Here is a 25,901-nt window from a genome sequence, read left to right as displayed (position 1 = left end):
CTTCTCGCAAGCTTGGGAAAACCAATTGCAATTTTGCTTTTCGCATCTGACTCACAAATGTTAAATGCAGACTTTCTAGGATATTAAAATAAATGACCATCAATGAACTTTAATCAACATGTTTAAAATACTCCTTTTTATGGTATGCAGAGAACAGGTTTTTGCTTAACTTTATGGTAATCTAGGTTATGCTTCTGTGAGTTATTAAAAAAACTGGAACAGGAGCTGACTCATCAACACAAATATCAGCCCACTCACTGCCACACAAGAAATCCCAGGGCCAAAAGAAAACATCGGAAATTCAATCAGAGGGACAATTTTCATCTGCAGCAACAAGATGAGTGTTCAGCAAAGTATTCTCGGAACTGCTGGTGAGTGAACTGCCCTTACACTTCACGAATACTTTGCTTTAGCTGCTCTCTGTTTCCACCGCTGACAGGCACGGCCTTTTGGTTCCTGCCTGCGCTGCTCCTGGTCAGCACACTCTGCCGCGAGCTCCTCGCTCCAAACTACACAGTTTCTTTTCAGACCTACGATCCTCCCTGTAAACCAATAAAATGGCGATGACACACTCACCCACCCGGCACCCAAGGTGGCAGCTCTGATTAAGGAAACATTTTTCTCCTTAAAACTTGTTTGGTCAATAGGAAGCATTACAAAAGAGTTAAGTTTGAACATGTTTATACAGCTTTTTGCGTGTCCGCAGGACATCAAACATTTACCTTTACCCAGTATTCAGGAAATAAATGTGACTAATGGTTAAACAGACCATGTTTACTTAATCCAGGAACCCAATTTTGAGTGAATCTCCTGTTCTGCTGGCAGATTGAGAGACAAGAGCAAGTACAAGGCACCAAGGCCAAGATATTCCCATCAATTTAGAACCCAATTTTAAAACAACAAATCCACAAAAAACTACCGCAGCGCTTTCTGTGCATCTGCCCTGCAGAGTAACTCAAGTTCATGCGAGCTTACCGGTGCCTCGTTACCGAACTTCTGTCTTTAAACTGCGTGTACAAACAACACAGGTCAGACCGGCTACTCTCTGGGCAAAAAAACCCTGAGTCTTTTGAGCAAAGGGGGTTTAGGTGCCGCACTCAAACGATCAGTTACTAATAAAGACACAGGGAAAAAAAATCAGAAATAAATTGAATTATTTTTTTCCCTGACTGGATGTCATGCTGAAACCTGTCAGGGAGACTCAGATGTCATAGTGACAGTAACTACCAGGTAAGCTAATATATTTAAGGCTAAGAATACACCATGGCTATGGATTTCTAAGCATAAGCACTAAAAAACCAAATGTGTCAACACCATCGTATTAGCCACTGTCTTTATCACGTATCATCACTGAAAAATGGTGTCACCATCTTTGTTAAGTGTAACAGTTCAGACAAGAATATAAAGGAGGACTGAGCCGCACGAAGCACCAGCGGCAGCAGCGAGCAGTGACACCAGCGCCTTCCAGAGCGCTCCGGCCGCCGTGAGGAGGAACAGACGACACCCCTCTCCGCGTTCTCATTTAAGGGCGACGGGAATGCACCAACAGGATTCAGTTCACATTTACCTTGTTTCCAGAAAATCCAACAAACTCCAGTAATCTCAGAATCCGTGCGGGAAACATGGACAATGTCTACAGAAAGAAATACAACAGTTATGCAGTGATAAACCTCCTAGCTCCCAGCTGCCTCTTATAACTTTTCCAAACACAAGAAATCATCACTAAAATTATTAAAAACATCTTTATACACCTGACAATTTCCTGGGTAGAGGTATACCCGCTATATTTTACACACAATTTAAAGAAAAATATTTGTTTAATACAGAGACCCTGCTTCTCCAGGAGTCCCTGCATAGAAATATGCTTACACAGCACACGCTTAGTAACTAATACTTCTTGGATGTTTCATAAATACTGCGTGCATACCACACAGCACATATTTGTACTTTATGCAGTAAATCTAACATTTGGGCACGTGCTGGACTCACCCAAAGTAATGCAAGCAAGGGGAACCACCGTGCACTTTCTGCAGCCCATCAACTGAACAACCGCGTCACCCCTCAGCATCTCAGTCAATGTCTCTCTGACATATCATTAGTAACACGGATGTCAATGGGACTTCTCTGGTATTTAAGTTAATATTATTTTCAGAAGGTTGCAGTGCTTCAACTCAAAACTGTTGGTACATACCAGATTAAATGCTCCAACTCCGAGTTTTACGCCGCCCTCAAAATGGAGATGGTTCTCTCCTTTGACATAATGTGGAGACTGTATGAGACTGTCCAGCTCCCTGAAAACGCACCAAGATTCTGTTACGTTGTCAGTAAACAAAATAATTAATTACAGTTCAGTAAGAAAGTAAACCAGTTACCGTGAACTACACAGCAGTTCAAAAAAGGTCTATTTGTCCTCCCACCCAGGTGAACAACGTTTACAACATTTTGTTGGATTTATCAACAAGTCATTTCTGTCACACTGCTATCAATTCAAAACCATGCCGTCCTGGAGATGAATTCCTGTCAAACACACACAGGCAATTTGCAAGCACATTTCTACCCAAAAGCGTTCCAAGAGCGGCTGTTGGGAGCAACATCAACCTTTACGACTGCAAAAAAGATGACGGGGCAGCGCAGGCGAGTTAAATTTAAATGAGCAAATTTAAATCAGCGAACTGAGTTTCACTAATCCTGGATTAGGTATTCTCTTTTTGTGCACCTTCATTCAAAACACTATTTTCTTATATATAGGAAAAGACAATTGTAAGAAATATTTTAAAATGGGCAGGTATATTGGAAATTACTCTTCACTTAGTTTTGTAACATTCAGGTATCTCAACTTTGTAGTGCCCCTTTATTTCCCTGTGTAATCCAGCTGGATTTGAACCTGTTCTGTCTCCAAACCTTCTACGTGTTTTTCACAGTATTGTTTATTTTGTTAAGCGCTAGAAGAAAAATCCTGTTTCGACGGCAGCCACGTATTTGTACTCAGGCCGTCACGTTTTAAGCTGCTGGTTGCTGCCGGCAGATCCTTTTCCCTGTAACTGCAGCCGCTACGACGGGCCCGCGCTCAGTCCCCTCCGGCCGCCCAAACGCGGACACCGCCACCTCTCTCCCTTTCGGTATATAACACTTCTGGAGAGCCTGGACTGGACAACGTTCTGTGTATGTTCTGAGTTCAAATTTAACATCCTAAAACAAACCAAAATACGATGCATATTTGGCTTTCACTTTTAGAAATTATTCGTACAAGTTTGTACTACTGTGAAAGGTTTCTGATACTTTTTATTCACCAACCATTATTTCGTTCTATCTTTTCTACAGTGTATGGTAACCTTCCTTCCTCAAAGACAGGTTCAAAGACCGATGTTTGCAACATTCAGTCCTGCCTTTCCAGGGCTGCTGTTGGGGACTATCCAGGCGCGGGGAAAGGAAAGACGGCGCTTCTATCAGAAACCGTGTTGTAAAAATACCGATCAATCAAAGCAAATTCTCGTTGCCATATTTCACTGTTCTCTCTGTAACCTGCCGCACCACACTCTCACCAAAACTGCAAACAATTACTTCTTCCCACATCAAAGGTACGGGATGAAACTGTAACCGCCAACCTCAGATACAAACTTCCCCTTTGTTAAAGCACACTTTAGTAATATGCAAGTTGTTGCTAGTATTATTTTGAAGAAGACCACCCAAGGGTTACCAGATTTATAATACTTTGTTTTTACATATGTTAGAGCTGATCTTAGTTTATTAAGACACAACTGAGTCTGCTTCCCGTAGTGTACATTTTAAAGTCATTTTTAGAATTTACTACTGCCCTTTCGAAACCTTTTGCGCATGTTGAAAGCAGCTCCCCGTAACTTCCTGCTTGAAAAGAAACCTGCTTAAGCAGATGTTTTTGGCTTACAGACACTAAGTAATGGGCACAGTGCGAGTTCAGACAAGCGACGCTGCTGACCATTGCCAACAGCGCCCAGCTTCTCTTCAGAGCAGAGCTGCCGCTCTTCCGCAGATCGGAAGTGCAGCGGGCGGAACATCTCCCGGCAGCGGCAGCGGCTCGGCTGCGCGGCCTCGGGGCCGGGAGCGCCGGGGCCCGCGACGCGGGGCGGCGGCGGCACTGCTCTGCTGTGCTAACCAGCCCCTACAAACCCCTGTCCTGTAAGCTCGGTTAATCTTTGAAGACATTTATGACTTTCCACTGCAAGCTCTTCCGTTTATTGTCTCTTAATTTCGCTACAGTTTCATGCATTTATTATGGAATTACTTGTGCTTCAGCTACTGGTTTTGAATGTTCCAAAACGCTGCAGCTAGAACTACAAAGAAATGCCATTTTGTATGCCCAATGGCAGTGAAACCTCCAAATTATGCTATGGAGACACAATGAGCACTACATCATTTAGAATAGTTATTTTTTGCCATAATTTCAAGCATATAATACTTGAAGCAGGTAAACCTTGGGAGCTAACGGCATTAGGGTCCACTATCTTTACATTTCAAATCAACCATAGTATTAGCGTCCTTGGTTATGCAGAGGAGTTTGTGTGGGCTGAGAAAGGCTACAGGCATGAGGCTCATAATAACAGCAATTAATTTGTGAATTTGACAATCTGACCAGCGGCACTTTTTACTGAAACTACCCTTAATTACACCATAACTCTGACTTACCTGTACGTTTGGTAACTGTTTCGGACTTTGATGCCTCCTTTTATGAAGCTAACCATATTCTCATCCTGTTAGAATAGAAACACATTAGTGATATGGATTTTTAAGAATTATAAAGGGCATTTATTTCTCTTGAGATGAACAAGCCTTGAACGCGTCATGACATAGGCAACAGAAGTCTCTAAGAAACAATACAAAGATTTTGGACTTCCCTCCTATATTAAATTATTTTTTTACTCTGTTGAGACATATACACTTTATTTTTATACCTTCTGAAATTAGTTTAGCCCTTGTGGCCTTTGGACCATGCGTATTTGCATCAATGAACATAAGGACTAAGTAATGAATGGCACCCAAGGCACGTGTATTTGTGGCTGTTTCAAAAAACAGCTTTCTCTCGTTTGTCCCTCAGCGCAGTTGAGATCCAAACACCTCCTGGCTCGGCCTGAGACAGGAATTACTGCTTGTCCTCGGGAGTCTACACCATATAGTTTCCCATCCTAAAAAGGAAGCAGGGTAATTAAAGTTATGCAGTATACACTCCTTCTGGTCCGAATATTCAAGTATCTATGAGATCCATGCTAACATGGTAAGATGTTACACCAGAAGCTATATCGAACTGAGAACTTACAGCAAAGCGTATTTGAGGGACCACTAGTTTACAGCTGTACCCCAAAGAGGGAACCTAACTTTCCAGTGGCGCTTTCTTGCCTTGCTCATCCTATCTGATCTGTCACTCTGGTTTGTTTTGGTATCTGCTGACGGTTTGGGATAGGAAGACTACACGTGTTTTAGCAGATTACTTTTCTGTGATGGCATTTTAAGGGGCTATATGAAGCACCGTGGAGAAAATAGCTTAGATCAGGTGAACATTTGGTTGTTTTACTGTTCCTGTTAAGGATTTGGGGCCCAATTGTACTTACTGGTATGTACACAAGACAGAACCTGCCTCAAAGAACCTTCCATCCTCCTCTAAGTCAGGAAGATATTTCAATCAAAGTTACAGTTCAACTTCTTACAGACTTTGCTTTTCAGGAACTAGTATGGGCAGCCTCATGCTGAACTGCCCGTGTCCTTCACAGCCACCCGTAACCAACGTGACCAACAGTGACAACTGAGGACAGGAACTATGTACCATAAATGAACACGTAATTCCTGATGATATATCCCCAGAGACTTGAATTCCAACCACGCACAGACAAATAACCACTGAGAAATATGATCCTGTTTTCATTTGTTCTGTAGAAAGTTCAGTTTTTAATTAGCAGCTGGGGGAAGGGGTATGGCAAACCTAACCACATGTAAAAGTTCAGTCGTATTTTCCTTTCAGTGGAAAATGGAAAGAAGATGGTTTAAAAATGTTTAAATTCAGCATTCATTATACAAACAACAGAAGTAACAACGTGAGAATAATCCAGCCCTTGAAAAATCCCGAGACTAATTTTTATGTGTTTTCAATCAGATTTGGTTATTTACATTAAGCAGCAAAACTAACCACTTCAACAGCTGTCGGAACCAAGTACCTTTGTTTCATTTTTAAAACCAGTTCATGTGTTCATGAAAAACAGAACACAGAATAGAAAAGGAAGCAAGTAGACAGAGATTCTTTATGTGGAAAGGACAATAAATTATTGTCTTACTCTCATGTATCTATAAACATTTTTAAAAGCAGACACCTGTGAAAATAGTGCTTAAAACAAAGAGACACTTTTCAGAGGCACAAAGAAGTTCTGAAAAGCCTTGCTTCCACAGCTTCGGATATTGCCCGAACCGTCCCCAGGGCGACAGGCCACTCATGACCCCAAAGGAACATGGGAACAGGTACCTACACCTTGGCTATTTCAAAGTCCAGCATTTTACACTAAGTCACCATCATCACCGCTCTAAAATCCTTCAGAAGCAGCTACTCTGGCTACTGGTTTGCCCGGAAGCGATGGTTTCTAGCAGAGGGCACGGCGGACCGTTGACAAAGGTTACGCAGCTCATAAACTATAACCAGCGCAGATCGGAGCCCGTTTGACAACTCCCAGACATCATAAAATCACCACCTGCATTTCATTCTCTATCAGCGTCTGCGAGCCAAGAGGCAGAAGCCCTTTGTGAATGTGACTTTGATTATCTCCTCTGCAAAGATGAAACGGGCCACTGTCATATAGCAAGTCCGGCCAAATCAAGAAGAAAAAACAGTTATTTCAGCTATGATTAACAATTTAAATTGAAAGCTGGAGCCCAACTAAGCATTGCTAACGTCGATCCATCAAACAAATCAAGTTTCATTGGTACAGACAGATAAAATTCAAAGAAGAAGGAGAGCTCCCCTCCTTTTAGACACAGGCGGCACTGTTCAGCAAAAAGCCTGTGAGGAGCCTAATAGACCATAACAGCTGTTCAAGGACCAACAAGTGAGAAAGCAAACACCCAACGGACTGAAACAAGAGTCTCGCTTGCACTCCAGCAGAGCACAGCTTCAATAACCATCCTTTCAAAAAATAATATAAAAAACTCTGATATCCCAATATAGAGTGTTTGAAACATCACTGCTGACCACAGTTCCACCGCACACATCCGAAAGGGGCTGGAGAAGGGCGTCACAGGGGACTCAGTGATATGCGCAGTGAGTCTACCACTTCAAATAATCATGAAGGACAACAGAACATTCTACTATCTCATCAGCAGGTAGTCCAGATAAAATCCAGATTTAATACGGATGAGATAATCTTACACCATCAGGTCAAACTAGGGTCTTCTACCGTTTCATTCATTTTAAGAAATGAAACCTGAACTTCTTTCCTCCCAAAGAGCCCTCGGGAATCCGTACCTGGAGGAACGTGAGTGCTGCTCTCTGAAGCAAACATTCAGCATAGCAAATCTCCGCGTGGATTTCCTCTGGTGTCACACAGAGCAGGGAAGAAAACAAATCAATCAGACAGAGTAATTGAAAAACGCTTGGCCTGTGAATACAGGAATAAGATCACAAAGCTCAGACTGAGAAAACGTTTTGAAATTTGCTGCAGTGTTTCAGTTCCGGACTACTGAAGTTACTCCAAACAGCAAACGACACGCAGTTCCAGAAACTCTGGAGGAATTCCTCTGGTGCTTTCCAGGAATTCTGGATCTAGAACCTTTCTAGGCACTTCCCTACTTCTTTCAAGGTATTTCTTTACCCAGTAACTATTGGAAATGCCGAGTCATCAGCCAACAAAAGTTAGTAATTTTGGATGTGGTGACACAGCAATTTTGGAAATGCCACATCAGCAATTTTGTCAGCGAACTCACAGTCTGCAAAAACATCTTGGGTGAGCAACTCTACACAATTCACACTGCAGCAAAAAGGAGATGAAAACACGATGCATTTAGAGATAGATAATCTTACCTTCAGTAAAGCGCTCAAGGGTCTGCCTATGCACAAGGTTGTTGATAGAATCAGCTACTGTTGTTTTCTTCCTGAATCTGCAGAAAAGTGAGTTTGGTCATTCTGGACACGAAGCATCAACAACAGAGAACGTTATCATTCAACTGGCCACCCAAACAGCCACTAATGTACCCCGGGTGCTCACCAAGTCTCTGCTTCTCACCACATACACAAACTTCAGCATATTCCATGCAGAACTTAGTCAACATGGTCCTCCTGGGGTCCACCTTTTACCCTTTGTGTGCAGAAATCTGGCTTTTTGATTTATGTTGTGTGCACGTATGTGTGCACATGTGCGCACAGAGGCGGGAGCACAGCTGGCTCCAAGACAGCACAACCATCACCGAACGGCGAGGTTCCGCAGTGTCTGCAAACGCTAAACAACCTCCAGGCACCGCAGGAGTGGGGACACAGACAGGACAAAGATCTCATTGACAAGAAAAATCAGATATTGCAGTAAGCTGAAGTTCTCAAGGCTAGACTGCTGAAAACCCTAAATTATGCGGTCTGACCTCACAACCGACCCCGCTCTGAGCAGGAGGCTGGAGCAGACGACCTCCCGAAGCCCCTTCCAACCTCCTATGCTTTCTGTGAAATCACATGTCCTTTTTTAGCCTGTATGTCTTTCAAAAGTTTCCCATGAAGACACTATTTATTGACTGAATCTCTCCACGCTTACTTTTGACAAGTGGCTTGCGCTTCCTTCATTGTGTTTCCTGCATTCAGTATGTCCTGAGGGTCAAACGTCATCATCGCTTGCATCTCCAGGATGGTGGCGTAAGTCAGTGCGTGATACATACTATCTTTAGTTCTGCAAGAAAACACAAGGTGCAAAATACAGAAGATGTTTCAATTCGGAGCCATGAGTAGGTATTTAACATAACAAAGCATAAGAACTAACCACATGGCCAACTATTCGGGGACCATAGAATCACAGGGTTTTTTACTGGAGTATCTAATGAGTACTACAACACGTGATGCCAATCCAATTCTTCTTCTATTTTGGGACAGCTACTCAGGACAGACTCAAGGGGATAAGTAACACAATATTATAGCCACAGTCAAAGTGGAATCTTTTCAAACAGATCTCCCCAGCAGAAGCCTTCCAGTCCACTCCAAACAGAGCGTTTTTTCTCCTCTCTTTCTCTGCCGACCTTCCACCCAAATTGTTCAACTTAGATATTCTTCTGTGGGATTTCAGACAGTGCCTCTTTTGCAGAAAGTCAAAAACGTTGGCATTAGTGCAAAGAAAACAATAAACTCCAACCTGCAGGCATTGCCAGCACCTTTTCCTCTGGCAGAAGTTTTTACACTGCGCACGTTTACAGCGCTCAGGCAGTACCCATGGGTTCTAATCCTTTGCAAATGAGTTGCAGTATCTTCAGGCCTAGAGGTCCAACAGAGATGACTTGGGAAATACACCGAAGGGAAAGCTCAGATGAATTCCTGAAACTGTAGCCCTCGCTAACTCACTTCTGACAAATAGCACAACTTGGACAAATGTTGCTAAAGAGCAGTAATATCATCCTGACTTTCTTTGTGTATCTGCTTTTGAGGTCTAGGGACACCCAGCGCTGGCACGGACAGCGTTACACCGATACCTGGTGCTTCCCTTCCAGCCCTCACAATGACAACGAAGGGTCACGTTCTCCAACACGCCTGGCACAGAGCAGGCTGGCTGTACTGAGGAAACTTGCAGGGAACGCCTTTAAAACCACCGCAGTCTGTGTTTTGTGGCTGTCCCTAGTTCCTAGTTGCCCTCGCCACATCCACAGGCTACTTAACAAGCTGCTCTAACCAACCCCTAAACCGACCCTGCATAAAAACCATTCTGGGACATCACCAGCTGCCGTGAGTCCTGTGAGCCCCAGACTGTGCTAACATCCATCCCACCTCCAACACGAGCAAGAAGAACAGACAGATCATGAAGAGGTAGGTTTAAAATCCAGTGGAGTCAGGACAGCTCTGTCTTGGCCTCCTGCGTTACAATAATACCAAGTAGAAAAAACATGAACATACCATAAACCACCAGCCTGATGGAGTGTTCCTGCTCGTTTGATTATCATCAGCCTCAGGGCGTGCAGGGAAAGACACTTCGTCTCATGTTTATTAAAACAAAACCCTTCCAGAGGTTCAAATTCAATGTACAAAGAAGGCACTAAAATAGTCCCCTTCCAGAATGTTAGGAATTTGTTTTCAAAATCAAAGCAGGTAAATACTAAATTCACTGCACTAAAAGGAAAATCGCTACTTTTGATATGTATGTAAAGAGGGATTTCCCTCTACAGTAATTTGCTCCCGATCCCAAATTGCACCTGCCCTAACGAATGGTCCCATCTATTTTGTTTCTTACATTTTAAAGGAGATATTAATTAATGTTTATCATTAGTCAACTGATATTTATCAACACTAATATTTACTCTCTTCTTCTCAGTGGCTGGGAGGCAGGTAGAAATGCAACTAAATTTAACAGTTTTCTATGCTTTTCATACTAACCATGCAATTAAAGTTGCCAGCTACATCCTGGCATATTGCCCGAAGTCTTAAGGCCCGCGTTTTGTATGGATGGATACAGAATGAAACTTGATAGCTTTTTTAATGTTTGCTTCTTTTGATTTCTCAGCAGCACTTTCCCCAGGACACTGTTGGAGTTAACAAGCCTTTATGACATAAACACAACCAATATTCTGATTAATGACTTATCCCAGTGGTTGGTATCACATGGCCGAATAAGAGGATTACAAGTAATATCTTCAGGCAGTTACGGAGTTCGGCCACACGCCTGTTCTCCAACTAGGGTGCAATCAGTCACCTTGTAGCGCTCTCCTTTCCTGAGCGCTGATGGAGAACACGGTTACTCTGCTTGAAAACAGGTACCTGAGAGGGGATGGTGACAGCTCCTCCCTCCAGCTGAAGTACGGAAATCAAAAAGCTTGGCCTGTGTTGACATCAGAATTGACCCAGGGGCTCGTATTTTTTATGGAAGACACAGAGCCCAAAATCCTTTTGTAGATCCTTTTATACTACGCAGCAGGCAGGATACGCAAGGTCACAGAAACCCCAGGTTCAAGTCCATGCCCCCACCGAGTATCAAGATGGCGGTGAGAAGTGAAACAAATCCAACAGCACAGAGTGACAAAGACCCTCCACAGACCCACCGTCCCTTCACCCAGGTGCACCCAGGAGCGAGAGGCTCAAACCAGATCTGTGTCAGGAGAACGTGGTCACAGGGGCCTCAACGCCTTCCTCAGCTTTGATCAGAAGGTCCACCCCGTGTCCAAATAACCCACTAGCCCTACTACATGGGCTTCCACAGAAAGTTTCTGTTCTGATGAATCAGTGTTTTCGAATAAAAACCTGTTTCCTAGGAAACTCCCAACTAGCTTTAAGCTTACAACTAGAACAGACCATTCTAATCAATCCCCAGCTGGGTTCCCTAGTTACCAGGAGCTGCCAGTCTGGTCTAAGCCTGATCTAAGCCAAAAAGCTGCCATTCAACAAGGGCACCCCTGAACCCTTTTGATCTAAGCCATTCTCCAAAAGTCGTAACCTAGTAAATTGTTTCAGCTAGGAGGCTAAAACAACAATTAAGAACATAGAAATAATGACCTTCTTCATGTTCTTGACATTCTTTACAGTCAGTAGCCAACATGAGCTTTCTGCAGAGCTGTACACCACCTTCATCAAGCACTGTCTAGAGCTTCACTCTGTCTCCACGTGCCTCCCCTTCCTCCCTCATCACTCTCGGTTTGACGATCACATCTTCTGTGTTAGATCAGTTCCCAGAGAGAGCTCCTCCGCCCCGCTGAACAACCTCGCGTTTGCTCGTGTTCTGCTAGGGCAAGAACATTTCACCACACCAGGAGAACAGTCTCCTTAGTAACCTCTTCAAGCTTTTTAAAGGTCGGAGTATACAAGACAACATTTTTAATATTGTAAATTTGGTTCATATTAAAAGTTCCAGTGATAGCAAATAGGTACCAGAGAACTACACTCTTCCAATAAGAGTTTCACAATTAACCAGCAAGACAATCTCTTCACGCCTACCTGAGATATTCCTGCACCAAAGGACTGAACTGGACGTTCAACCACAGCCACCCTGGGATTAACACTCCACCAGGTGCTTTTTGGAGACTATTTTCAGAAATAAAAAGTCAACTGCCCGCAATGAATCATCCTCATATTGTTCTTACGACACTGCAAGGAGCAGCACACGTGTTGCAGATCATCCAGCAAGCCAGATTACTTACTCTGTGCCACTAATTTATCTTTACTATTTACCATTCTCCCAAGTGATCTGACATCAGCAAACTATCAGGTGGCTATGTCACGTTTTCCTTCAGGATAATTGGTTAAAGTACTAAAAATTTCTTGGGGAAGAAGAAGGGACATCTCACCAGAAACAACTCCATATCTGTTTGCAACTACACGAAGGCTAAAATCTAGTCAGTTTTAACCAATTTACTCAATGTGTCTCTGGGCTGAGGAAGAAGATTGAATTTTCTCCCCACTCCAGTGACCAGACGGTCTCTGTGTCACTCACTGTCACAGTTAACAGGGTACATATTGAAAACCGCTGCTGCGTCTGGTGACTGAATTTAAGGAACTTCTTAAGAGTTCTTAGTGTGAATACTCCACATAAAAGATTAATTTAATTAAACTTACTGCAGAAACCACTAGATCATTGGAGCCCACTATTGTACAATGATTGTTAACGATAATGAAGACTCTAAAACCTATAAGGCAGCTGAGGAAACAAGACAAGTTACATAACATGAAGCAAAAAATGCCAGATGATTTTTTCAAATGAAACAAGTTATCTTCTTTATGGTGGATTTGCTTTTCTAATAGGAAAAAAGAAAACAAACAAAAAAGGAGCTTTATCTAAACACGTCTGGACACCATCCTCAGATATCATTTTTAAACTGCTAGGAAACGCCTTTTGATTTTAACTCCTGTGCACTGCCAAATCTGTTCCCAGTTACACACGGTACAAATCAGTTGAAAATACACTTATTGTGGAAGACAAACGCGGGTGACTTAGTGAATCTCCAATAACGTAACACAGAACAGAGTATGTCCTACAACGTAAGTGGTGAGGCTGCAACATGGGAGGTATGAAATCCTTTACAGGCATGTAAAAACTGAGAAGTATTTCTTTAAACACAGTATGTTTATCGACGGTGAAAATCAATTTCAAACCTCAGCATGCTCAAAGGCAACAGTGAGGAACTGATGACTCCTAAAGAAAACAGTCCGTATTGCCACCGGTGCGCACTCCACGGCTCCTGCCATTCCCTGAAGACAGGGAGCGTGTCCACAATGGAGATCAGCCTTCGGGGGGACACTCAGCGCCCTGTTTCCGCTTCACACTCACAGAGATCACTGCCCAAGGCAGCAGGAATAAGGGCCTCCTCATAACAACAGGCTAACATGAAAAATCAGTTGCAAGATGGTTTTGCAGTACGGAACATAGTCAGGTGCAAAACCAGTGTCAGCTCATGAAATATGTTCTGCAGGCCCCAACAAATCTGAACGAAAACAACTTACAATAGAAGAAAGATGGATTTACAGGAAAAACGCCCCACGGCCCCACTAGCTTTGCACTGTTTTGGAAACCCCCTTGCCTAAAATCCCTCTCTGTTTTATGCTAAGCACGGAGCAAACATTCCCAGATGGGCACAAGGGCTTTGCTGTCAGAATTTAATGAAAACAGTTATTCTTCTTACCATTTTTATGATATCTTCTGATTATATATAAACACAAAACAACACTGCTGTGAATAAAACCAGTATTATTAATACGTCTGAGCCTACGACGTATCATGAATGTCTTTCACAGAGTTTACTTACATGGTTAAGCTACAGATTCTGGCAGCAAAGACTAAGGCTGATAGCTCAGCAAAGCAGACAGTTATCTCGACGCATATCGAACACACACTACTGCATTACCTAGGAATTTTACTTGTTTTTTCTTGTTTTGTTTAGTTGCCTCATATTCCAGTGGCCTGAAAGAAGGCACGATACAATCTGCTGATGGCTCAAAGGGAAATTCAGTAACTTGGGGAAAAAAAGTGAACTGACCACAAACTTCCACAAGCCAAGAATGCAGGTGGCTTCAGGAAAGGGCACAAAAAATCACAGACGTTGTAAAGATATAACAATTTTAGAAGTTATTTTATGACCTCACTGCTTGCAGCTGGGCCACTATCACACGCTGGGCTGCAGTGTAATTCGGAAACACAGCATATGACCACAACACTGAATTGCAAAATAAGCTGTGAGAAAGTTTCTGCAAGTGGTTATTGAAAGCCAACCAAACAAAAGGAGTTAATACCTAAAGCAATGTGTCTCAGACCAGGCAGTTCATGGTCGGCTGCTCGTTGAGACACAAAAGTGTAAATACACAAATTCTCAGAAAAATACGGGAAGAGGGGGGAAAATGTGACAAAAGATGGTTTCTATTCTCACATACTGTACTACAGCTGAGGGGTTACTTCTTTGGACAACAGGTCTGTACGTTTTGCAGTTATCTGAGATCAACTGTGTTATTTACCCACCCAAGCGTGAAGCACTTATTCTGTCTTCCCCAAAACTTAACACATTAACTTAGCCCCTTCTGAACCAATGGCATGAAGTCTTATCGACCATCAACAGAGAACCAGCTGTCCAGTCAACTCTCCTGAGAAATGGTGAAGCAAAGAAAAACAGACAGAGGAAAACTAGTAAAAGTGATCAACTTACTTCGCTTGTAAAGAAGCTAAAGCATCCGAGAACTTGTTGTTAAGAAATAAATCCAGAGCTGCCATGCACTCATGCAACGCCGCGTTGAGGTCTGATGTAGGTGACCTGCCAGAAAAAGAAAGAATAACTTCAGCACATCTGTTCTCCTTCTACCAGCACATTAATGCTACTTTCAACCCCCCCTCGCCAGTTCCAGCCTTATTCCCATGTATAATCTGCTATTCCACTGCCAGTGACTGCAAAGCATTAAAGTGACTTTTTTTTAACTATGCTCTTACCCTCTGCCATGTGGAAAGTCACTTAAGTTTTGCATTTTCTGAAAATAAGATAAACTGCCAGTACTGTCAATAAGGACCTGGACAAGCAGAAGTTACTGTGTACAAGCGTGGCAGCTTGATGAGCTCAGGTTTCTGGAACACAGAAGCACTGGGTGACAATGCTGATCTGCGTGTAACGCCGACAGAGACTACAGGCTGGTGACATTATGATCACGTTGTCACTTTAAGGATGAGATATTGCCAAATTGCATCAGACTATTGTATGGACTGCTGCTGGAACATCTGCGTTAGTCAGCTCGTGTTCAGCACGGCTCCTGACCATACAACCACGAGAGACGTGCACGTGGGTGAAAATTCCAAGCTGTGCACACTCGTGGGAACATCGCTGTCCCTCAGAAGAGTTCCTGCACTCAGACAAAGAACTGCTGCTGCCTCCCAAAGTCAGGAGATTCTCAGTGGCTCACGCAGGCTGTGCTTTTCTGCTCTGCAGCATCCCCATGTCAGCCTGACCCGTCACAAGTGTTCTCAGCTGGTCTTTGGGTTACTGGCAACAGGATAATACAGATCAGCTGAGTAAGTTTGGCCCAACTTCATCCCCACCAGAACTGCTGGACAAAAAAAACCCACAGAAGAAACAAAAAGTCCTCGTACTAACCAAGTTAAGGTCACCTGGGCAACGTTAGAACAGTCAAAACATCTGCATCTACTGATCAAAGAGCCACACTGCACTACCATGTCGTATATAAATAAGTCTGCACAAAAAAGCTCCCTCAAGAAAATACAAACAAATCCTCACCATGTTTCTGCCTCTGAACAGCTCTGATGTGATCTGCCTTGCGGCTTAGAAACTACGTTACTTCCTTAAAAAAATGGTACAAGACACAGCCTGCTAAAAGGAAAAACAGAAAGCAAAGTCCTGGTGGTATCTCAAGGAAGAGCCAGGGGAGCACAGAGCAAAAGCGTCTGTAATAACCACTGACTGCAGCGGTGGTTTGGTTTAGTTTTTAAAGGTAAAAACTGAAAATAAGAGCATAATTATATGTGTGAAAAACAATTATAAATTTGAGAGAAACATTCTGTGACGCTGTTCACAGCGGCTGCTGTCACCACACTTCAGACACGCTGCAAACCCTCCTGCGCCCAAGAGACTCTGCGAGTGCTTCGCCAGCACTGATAAACCAAGTCTTGACACCCGTCTCAAACAATATGTAATATCATGTCTGCCTAACTATTCTGAGCCTTACTCACTGTAATAATTAAAACTTTGCCAATCATTGTTACATGTTACAATTCTTACCTGCCTTTTAAAAATGTGTTCCTGAACCAAAGAGCATACTTAACATGATATCAAACATATTCTCATCCGTTCTAAAATATTTTACCTGGGTTTTTTGTTTGTTTCTAGTCATGCAGGAGAATTACCCCATTCAACACAAACAAACCTTTTCAAAATATTTGTTTGAAACAGAAAGATGACAAAGAAAAGAACAATGTTGAAGCTCAAAGCACAAATAAGATATATCAATTACTTGGCATATTTTCTGAAGAAGAATTATTTACACAATGCCAGCTCCAGCAAAAAATGCAAGTTGCACACTCCTTTCATGCTCCACAGAAAACTGACATTTGATGTAGCTCCCAAGTAAAGGGCTGAAGACCTGAACACAATAAACACCTTACAGAAATGCTACGCATCACCATTTGTCGCTGTTAACAGTAGGGAAGAAACACTTTAAACTAGAGAGCGCTCAGCGTTTTAGCAAACTGATTAGTCACGCTCCAGCGGCTGCAGCTCCTCTCTTGCTTTTAACAGCAAGATCAGCACTGCCTCCACATGCAAAAACCGCCGCGTGCCGCTACTCACCCTTCTGCCGAACCTCCCGTGTTTTCTGACATGGCCACTGGTGTGCCCGCCTGGGCACCAGCACGCAGCGGCAGCGCCCGGGGGGACGGGGACACGGGACACCGGAGCGCAGCGCAGCGCCTGCCTGCGGTACCCGACCTGCCGCCGCTCATTGCGGGTACCCAGAGCTACCGGTCACCAGCACCACGCTCCAAACCAGCAGTCTGGAAGCCAGCCTGTGACACACAAACTTCGTGTGCCCTTGCATGCTACTGACGTGGAAGGTGCTGCAGCTGCCGGCGCATCTGTGATCTGCAGAGCTGCCTGCAAGCAGCTTCCGCTGCCTCGCATTCAGCACAATGCAGGCTGAAGTCAAACACGCCCGTGATTACAGACCTGAAACAACCAAATCTCTGCACAAGGCAGTGGACCACATTGGAAACCTATAAACCAGAAGAGAAAGACAAACGAGGCCAGCGGATATGCAGGAGAACTGAGGCGTTAATCGCTGCAAATACAAGAAACAGGCAAGAGAGACAAAGTGCTGCTTCTTGGCACGGATTCTCTGCAAAACAGGCTTAAACCCCCCGGCCAAACTGCTGCTTTCTCTTGCTTCCTGGAACTTTGGGAGGCAGTGAGACTTTACATATTCTTTGTCAAAATCTCCCTTTAAAGCCATACAAAATGAGGAGGGTATAAGCAATTTAATGAGCAGAGTGAGATCATCTCGCTGACTCTGCCCAAAATAAACCAGCGTACGCTCCCAAGCTGCCCTGCTGGCGCGCCAGCAGCTGGTCCCGTACGTGAGGAGGGCAGCTCCCCGCAGCAAAAGCGGTCATCGCCCTCATCAGGACAGCCGACCGCAGAACTTACATCAGCTATGATCTACGTACATAAGTTAGTTTCACCAAAAGCATCTTAGGTTAAAAATAATAAATGTATTTTCTCCTGTACATGGCCTCAATTGCTAGATTACACAAAGCAGTACCAATAGTGAAGACATCAACTGCTGAAGGAAGACCCAAAAATTATAAGCAAGTGAAGGATAATTTCAGGATCTGAAGACATTAACGCGCCTGATTAAATCTCTTGCTGTTTTTATGACATCCTGTACAGGAAAAACCTGCGCTGCATTTGGTATAAAAATTATTGCAATAGACCCAGAGGCCGCCCCGCTAATGACTCCATTGAACGTTTATAACAGCACTATGTACCTGGGCCGCAGCATGAGATAAAAGACATTACCTCTTCTTTTTTCCCAGTTGAGAAAAACGACTGGTTACAACTGAAAATGAAGCAGGGTGCTTCCATGGCAGAATCAAAAGCTACTCTGGAAACACTATTTGTTGTTTTCTCTAGCTGTTCATACGATTTCTAATTGATGTTGTATTTCTCCAATAGTCTTTAAAGTTCTGTATGGCGAAGGCTCTGGCTGCTTCTGCCAAGTTCTTCAAGACCTGAGCTGGCAGGTATTTATCTGAATACCATTTCTCTGGAAACAATTATATGCTCAGACAACCTTCTAAAAAAAAAGAGATCTGAAATATTTCCAGATTTAGGCCATCTCCCCTTGGTTTTAGAAGCCTCTTTCCTTTTGTGCTTTTTGGCAGCAGGTCTTGCAAGCACAGTCACACGGTTCTTACTGCGGTTTTACTATTTATGAAATCATCACTCTCTGCCCCAAGAACCATGACTGGGGGTGCTTTGCAAGTCATAATTCCAGTATATCCTGTGGCTTAAGGTACGACCTGATCTCCTTACTCCACAGCCTCCCCATTATCTCCAGTCAGCAGCACAACTGCTCAGGACACCCCAGGCAACGCCCTTTTTGCTCAAACATCCAATCCTTTTTCTGCCAACAGCAATATCAAACAAAATATTTCATTAATAAAAAGGATCATGAACTTTGTGTTCTGCAAAACGCTGAACTACTGACTCGTTTTACCTGAGTAATTATCAGGACTTGGCAAAAAAAAAGTCAGTCTGAAGTTTGTGCCTTTATAGTAACACTTTTAATAGTAATTCAAAAGCTCCTTCAGAATTGTGAAACACTGAAAGCAAGTTAAATCGGTCATATCCAAAATACGGATGCATTTCTCTGCCAAATCTACGTTATCTGCGTAAGTCAGCTGAGGTAGCGTGCACGCAAACTTAACCTGGGGGAAGAGTCAAGCGCGACTGAGCTAAACCAGCAGCTGACGAGAAACCACCACGCGACAACAAAGCGCTGGTGACCCTGGAGCTGACTCTTCTCTCCACTATCGGGAGACTCTCGGAGCAGGAATACTGGACGTACATCGTGTTTTCCCCAACGCAGACTAGTCTCAAACACGCAAAGCAAGCAAGATGCAAGATCAAAGAAAAACATCTAATGGAAATATTACATTCCCATTCCAAAGAAATTTCACATCAAAATCTCTATAATCATACTAGGGACTTCTGTCTCAGGGGCTGGGACGGCACCAGCGCAACGGGGCTCAGAATGACTGACGCTGCCCCCATCTCACTCAGAAACATCGACCACGCGCCTCTGGTGAACCCAGCCTGCGTTCTGGCTCCAGCGCCGCCCCAGCCCTGCCGGTGCTGGCCCCCAGCATCCCCTCTGCAACACGGCGCCCAGACCCGCCACGCCAAGCGCAAAGGAGACAGCTGCTCGCCTGGAGGGTTTGCTGTTAGGTAATTCTGAAGTATTTGTTTTTCATTTTATATTGAACAATCTGGACAATACGGTGTTTTGTCCTCTTTTACTCCCTTTATATCAAAGGCTCTCTGTGAAACACGGTTTCAATTTTTGCGCGATAAGGCTAATACTATGCTATTAAAGTCAACACAAACACTCCGAGCACTGGTAGAAAGGACTGGATTGCACCAACACATATTTTTGAGCTGTTTCAAGCTACCTGCATCAATTGCACATATGCTTATTACTACAATGGTGGAAAGTTCACTACATACACAAGAACAACAATTAGCTTTACGTTCTCTCTATCCTTAGAAAGAGATTGAGAGAGGGTTGCTTCTAGCCACATAGTCAGAAAAAAAAGGGAATAATTTCTTAAACTATCTCTTCATAGAGCATGAAATGGAACTGAAGAGAGATCAGTCTCATGTGCCCACAGCAGACTCATCTTCTTGCAAAGAGGAGGGAGACAGTAAAACCCTCCTGCGCCCTACAGACACGGTGCCGCTTGGGCTTCATCAGCACCGAGACCGCAAACCGTCCACAGGTGTGAGGAGCACCCCCAGGCACCTTTCGAAGGTCCGCATTTCAGTTCTTAACAAAATCACATCTGAGACACGTCCAACGCAACTGGCGCGCTGACACGGAGGCCGCCACGTGCGGTCGATGCCGCCACCGGCACCCGGGTGTCCTCACTGCACGTTCTCATAAATATCACCACTGAATACAGAAATTCTTGCCGTGACTCCACTTTCTGTTCTGATAACGCTGGATAATCAGGGACGCTACACGACACGCTGGGGGTAACTTTCCCGAGCCTTTTCCAGCTGGGCAGGTCATTCCTAAATCGATGACCACCACTCTTCTAGACAGATGACTGCTTTGAGCAACACTGCATTACAAACGTTCTGAGCCCAAGGCTGAAAAAACCCCTACATTCAAAGGAAACAAAAAGCACATCACTTGGGAAGAATTCTTTTCCTCTTTTGCAAACAGTTCCAAAACCACATGAGATCAGAAATAACCTGGGATGAACAGCGCTCTCACTACCGTGAACAGGAGAACCAGTACGCAGCTCTTACAGTCTTTTGTTACTATTCAGTTACCAGACAAAACAGAAACTTCTTCATAATTTGAAAGCAAATAAGTTAATGCAAGAAAATTAATTCTGCCGTATTCCTTCCTGTTCTCTGTGCCAAGCTAGTAACACCTCGGCATTTATCCTTCTGCGTTGTTGAACACGTTTCTGGCCCGTGACGAAAACTCCTCGGTGCCGCAGACACAGCATCGCTTGTAACAGCAGAGCAACTGGAGAGGTTTCAGCATCCACGCTCTCCGCACGTTCTGTACGGGGACACTACAGTGATGCAATTGTGGAATTCAGGCCAGCGCAGCCAGTACTTCAAGTTGCACGTGGAGTAGGACAAAGTTTATTTTTGAGGTTAACTCAGCTCTGAAACTACCAAGCTGCTGATGCCTCATTTTTTGTTTAAGATACTCAATTTTTCAGCCCTTCTGTTTCAGCCAAAGCTTCACAAAACAAAGGGCTGCGGCAAAGCAGTCAAGTGAGCAGAACAAAGTCCAGGGAATGCGCAGACTCGCATTCTGCCCCTGGTTCCACTGCTGTTTAACTTGAACCAAGCAGGATGCAGGTTGCATCACATTCGCAGTTCTCATCCTGTATTTGAACGGGCAAACAATGCAATAAATTCATTAAGGCAGGTTTGTTCAGACAAACAAAACATCCTGGTGTCATTTTTGCAGTTCCCTTTCCGTGTTGTGCTGCCACAACTGCTCACAAAGAGCTAAACGCACCATTGTGGGTGATTATTCACAGTCAGTAGAACTGCCTGCATCAAAGAGAATGGAAAAAACCCCATATATATGCAAAGTATAGCCTGGCGAATTACAAATTAGGAAACAGAGCATCCTGGAACTGCAAGAACCTATTGCAATGTAGGCAGAAAAATATAGCTCACGTCGGGTCAAAATAAAATACAACAAATATCCAGCATTAAAGAAATTTACATGAACGCTGCAATGAAGAGCAATATTTCTTCATAAATCAGCCTGTACTGATGCTTCACAAGTTTTAACAGCTCCTCCTTTTCAGTTCAAATGCTCTACAATCTCTGTCACTTTGAAGGACAGATGTGATTCATATCATGCCTTTTGGGGTTTTTTTACGAGTCTTACACAACCTTGCAATATCCATTCGCTCTCTTCTGACAGCGCTCTGACTTCCCACAGCTTCAGTGCCTCTGCTCAGCACACACTTCTGACACGGTTACCCCGACTGTTAAAGGTCTAATCCTGCTCCTGTTAAAACTAATGAGAAACCAACAAGAGCCGCACTAGGCCACTGTCTCCAATAGTGTTGAGCACATCAGGTACCCAGCAAACAAACAGAAAAAGCATTCAGCAAAATGCAGGCTCACATCTGCCACATTCACAGTGAGAGGCCAGACAAAATCAGTGAGGTTCGCTTTTGTAAGGGGTCAAGGCAGAGTTCTGTGTCGTTTCTGAAATAAGATTCGGTGAGAATTCAGGGAGGGACGTTACGCGACTTTCCATTCTGATTACGCAGCAATAATGCAGACTGACCGGCAGCTCGCTAAGCAGCTGCCCGTGCACCTTCAGCACTTGGCGCTTGTCTCTTGCGGACTCACACTCCGCTGGTTTCAGACGTCAGTGTGGTGACAAACATGAAGAGACGAAGCACACACGCTGGGACAAATGGCACGTTCCTCAAGCAGTTCATCTGAGCTGAAATGGTTCTTCGTTTGGTATTTGGTTTGGTTTAGTTGTTTGGTTTTGGTTGGTTGGCTTCCTTTGATTTTTTTGGTATGGTGGTTTGTTGTGTTTTTTTTTTTGCACTAAATCTATGCAAGGAATTTTGAAAATTAATTACTCCATGATATGTTTTGTTACAACTTAAAAAACTATGATGCTTTTGTTTCAGTTCCATTGTGGAACAGTACTTTAGGTTCTCATACAGAAATATATATAGGAATGACACAAAGTACTTTAACGAGTAGGGGTTGTTGCTTCACGTGGAACTGCTGGTTGTGCCTCCCCGAGCGCTTCCAACAAGCGCAGGTCGTGTTCCGGCGCTGCCCCAAAGCTCCGGCCGGACAGCGGCGCCTCCTCTGCCACCGCGTGAACCCAGCACAGCACTCCCGCCATCACCCTCCTGACCCCGCCTGCTCAATCCACGCTCAAGAACAGAAGCACTAGTACCGAGTTTTCTTGGCACTCCCTGTTTCTAAAGCCATTTTGAAGAGTTATTCTTATTCGATGGCTTCGAGCAGACAGTTCGTACTCTCTCCATTTCAAAGCAAAAAACAACTAAGTAAGCTACATGAGGACAAAAGCAAGAGCACGGCTGATTTTGAACTCAATCGGAACAGTGTGGGATCCTTCTGGCTTCTTTTCTCTTTGACAGGAGACACGGACTGGTCGAAACCAGAAACTTGGATGCGTACGCAGTGAGAAGATTTCATGCGTTCAGGGTGACAATTTCAGCTAGAGCCAAAGAGAAAGGTAAAATTGCATGGAAGTCCAGGATTGCATTCTATTCGACCTGCATTTGACGTTCAAGCCATTAGGCCACGTGTATCTGAATTACCATTTGAACAACTACTCTCTTCTCATAGTTGTTTTTTTCCACAAAAGATAAAAGTTCTATTATCAAAGTGAAGACAAAAGCTGAAAATCTGCAAAAACAGCAGGTCATGTTCCATCACTCCTACTCAAAAAACCTGGCATTTTGTTTTTAGTTCTAACCAGTCCACTAGACCATCGTGTCCTCCAACCATGAGCTAAACGTTTCAATCTGCTCCCAAAATACACCTGAAACCTAAGAAACCACAAGCTCAGCCCTGCAAAAACATTGTCTGGGAGCTTCGTTGGGGTCTTAAAGGAGCATTTCAAGTAAAATGTGAACTACGATAGGGAAACAGTAATATTTTTTTCCCAAAATTAGCAAAAATCCCGATATGCATATATGTTTTCAACATTTTGTAGTACAGCAAACAAAACATCTGAAGCACTTTACGTCCCGGTGCAACAACCGAACACAAGAGCTGGTTCCAGCAGCTGGAGCTGCAGAAGGATGAGACCCCGCGCCAAGCTCCCCAGCAGCCTCGGAACAGCAGCGACTCGGGACAGCCCAGCCCAGCACGACTCGGCGGCCTCCCGCCTGCCCTGAGCGCAAGGCAACCGCAATCCCTCGGCCTCTGCTGCTGCTGTTGTCAACGCAAACACGAGACCTGGAAGTTGCTTCATGCCATTTAAAACCATTGTTGCAAACAACATTGAGAATAAAAATAAAACGGCATTGAGAATAAAAATAAAACATAATTTTAAAATTTGGTGGTCCACTAAAGAGTTATCGAGAGAGAACATGGCAATAAAATTGAACAAGGCTATTAGAAACACTAATACGTGACATTTTGGATGATTAGCAAGGACTTTGCTGCTTTAAGTCGCACTAGACCATCTACTTCCAGTCTCGGCAATAGCTCTAATGTTAATACAGATGCCAGCAAAAAATCTGTATTCTTGTGTACCTTATATCATCTAAAATTCAGGAAACATTTTCCATCATGGTTTCTGCAGATGAACTGAAGCCTGGGGCTTAGGTTTGCTCTTTTCAACTTTAAAATACTGGGAAAACATGCAGGGAAAGAGCAAAACACCATTTCCAACATTCCACAAAGAGCCACAAACGGCCCCTCTACCTCTCTTCTACTGCTCGCTGACCTCTCAAACAACTGCACTCTTAAAAGTTCCTACTCCTGCATGCATTACAAAGCAGATGTTTTCAAAGGTATTATGTCAAACAGGCCTTTAACGCAGCCACATCTACAATTCAACGTGCTGTCATCAGCGAGGAAGAATGCTATTTGCACACCGATTCAGCTCGCGAAGAACCAACTCCCGCACACGCACACAACGGACGTGTGTGTGTTTTAGGGGCGGCGGGAGCGCACCCGTGGAGAGGGGAAAGGCAAGTTCCACCTGCCGCTCCGTGGGAAGGGCGAGCACCGAGGCGTCGAGTTACAGCCACGGCAAAGTGCTGCGAACTGCGCAAAGCGCCCAAGAGAAGCACTTGGGTCCTCCACAGGGTTCGGAGACACGACACCACACTCGAATAACTCTTTGAAGACCAACGTGAACTGCTAATTACCGAAGGGCTGCAGCACAGGTATGTAGGTTCGCTTAAGATAATACTTTTGTCTAAGGAAAAAAAAAGGCCCCGAGATAAAGAAAAACGGTTTCTGCCCCTTCAGTCGCTGCACTCAGGTCGTTAAGCAGATGGAGAGTCGTTTGTCCATCGTTGCGTGCGCCTGGGGGGAAAGGCCCCAGGGCCGCAGCCGGGAGACGGGCCGGGCTGAAGCCACAAAGGCTCCGGCTCCCCGCAGCCAGCCGGGAGTGATCAGGCAGGCACCAGACTCGATTTACGGGCTCCAGACCGAGGCGACTGCTGACCCGGGAAACGAGCCGCCCTCAGCCCCCATCTGGCACCGCAGCCGCCCGCGACCAGACCCTCAGCTCCGGCCGGCACCGGGACGGGTGTTCCCGCCACCGCCGCCCCCTTTTCCGACCCGGGACGGAGAGTCCCCAAAGCCTCAGGGGCGGCGCCGCTCCCCGGGGGAGACCCCGCTGCACGCCCCCCCGCCAGCCCCATACCGGGTGTCACCGCTGCTGCCGGCCCGAGACTCCATGGAGGCGTCACGAAGGGCGTCCCCGGCTCCAGCGGCTGCGGGAAGGGAGGCCGAGCCGAGGGCTGGCGGTGCCGCTGCTCCGCGCCGAGGCCGGCAGCCGCAGCCACCCCGCGCGCTGCGAAGCGGCGTCTCGGCGCATGTTCGGGCAGGGCCGGCCCGGGCGGAGGGGCCGCCCCCGCAGGTGAGAGCGGCGGCGGCAGCGCCCGCCCCTCCGGCAGCGGCGGCGGCGGGCAGGGAGCGGGGCGCCGCCCTCCCCGGAGCGGCGGGAGTCCGGCGTTCCGCTGGGGCCGCTGCGGGCCGCGGGGTCTCCGCTGCGGAGGCGAAGGGGTTGAGCCAGCAGGTGAACTGCGGGGAGGCCTGCGGGAGCCCCAAGAGCAGCTGAGAGGAAAACACGTACTGTGTGCTAGAATCAGAGTCATTTATTCCTCTTCAGAAAAAGACAAACCCAGGAAAATATAATTAACATTTAGCAGAATTTCTAATTAGCCTAGACTTTGTAGGAGCCTGTTCCCAAGAGAGTGTTTGCCTGGGCGGAGAAACACAACGGTCAGTGAATT

At 45.0% G+C, this 25,901-nt stretch overlaps 1 protein-coding gene across 6 annotated transcripts in view; it reads right to left on the bottom strand.

Annotated features, from left to right (window-relative positions):
* Positions 1-25,547, bottom strand: part of TTC39A (tetratricopeptide repeat domain 39A) — a 42,989-nt gene extending 17,442 nt beyond the window's left edge. Inside the window, exons 1-8 of one of the 6 annotated variants that reach the window (XR_010474159.1) lie at positions 16,957-17,649; positions 14,815-14,919; positions 8,751-8,882; positions 8,033-8,109; positions 7,478-7,545; positions 4,663-4,727; positions 2,192-2,291; positions 1,568-1,633 (exon numbers count right to left, since the gene is read on the bottom strand). Coding sequence is in view for 5 of the 6 variants with exons in the window: in XM_065071399.1 (XP_064927471.1) it covers positions 1,568-1,633; positions 2,192-2,291; positions 4,663-4,727; positions 7,478-7,545; positions 8,033-8,109; positions 8,751-8,882; positions 14,815-14,919; positions 16,957-17,108 (765 nt within the window). In the remaining variant the exon portion in view is untranslated. Of the gene's footprint in view, positions 1-1,567; positions 1,634-2,191; positions 2,292-4,662; positions 4,728-7,477; positions 7,546-8,032; positions 8,110-8,750; positions 8,883-14,814; positions 14,920-15,092; positions 15,147-15,888; positions 15,951-16,956; positions 17,650-25,309 lie in introns of those variants that run through there. The other 5 variants (XM_065071397.1, XM_065071399.1, XM_021300060.2 and 2 more) reach the window with 5 other exon arrangements.
* Positions 25,548-25,901: the final 354 nt, after the last annotated feature.

The sequence above is a fragment of the Columba livia genome, chromosome 8 (genome assembly GCF_036013475.1).
Source record: "Columba livia isolate bColLiv1 breed racing homer chromosome 8, bColLiv1.pat.W.v2, whole genome shotgun sequence".
In the NCBI taxonomy this organism is placed as follows: domain Eukaryota; kingdom Metazoa; phylum Chordata; class Aves; order Columbiformes; family Columbidae; genus Columba; species Columba livia.
The sequence above is the reverse complement of the archived record's forward strand: the minus strand, read 5'-3'. Positions and strand labels throughout refer to the sequence as shown.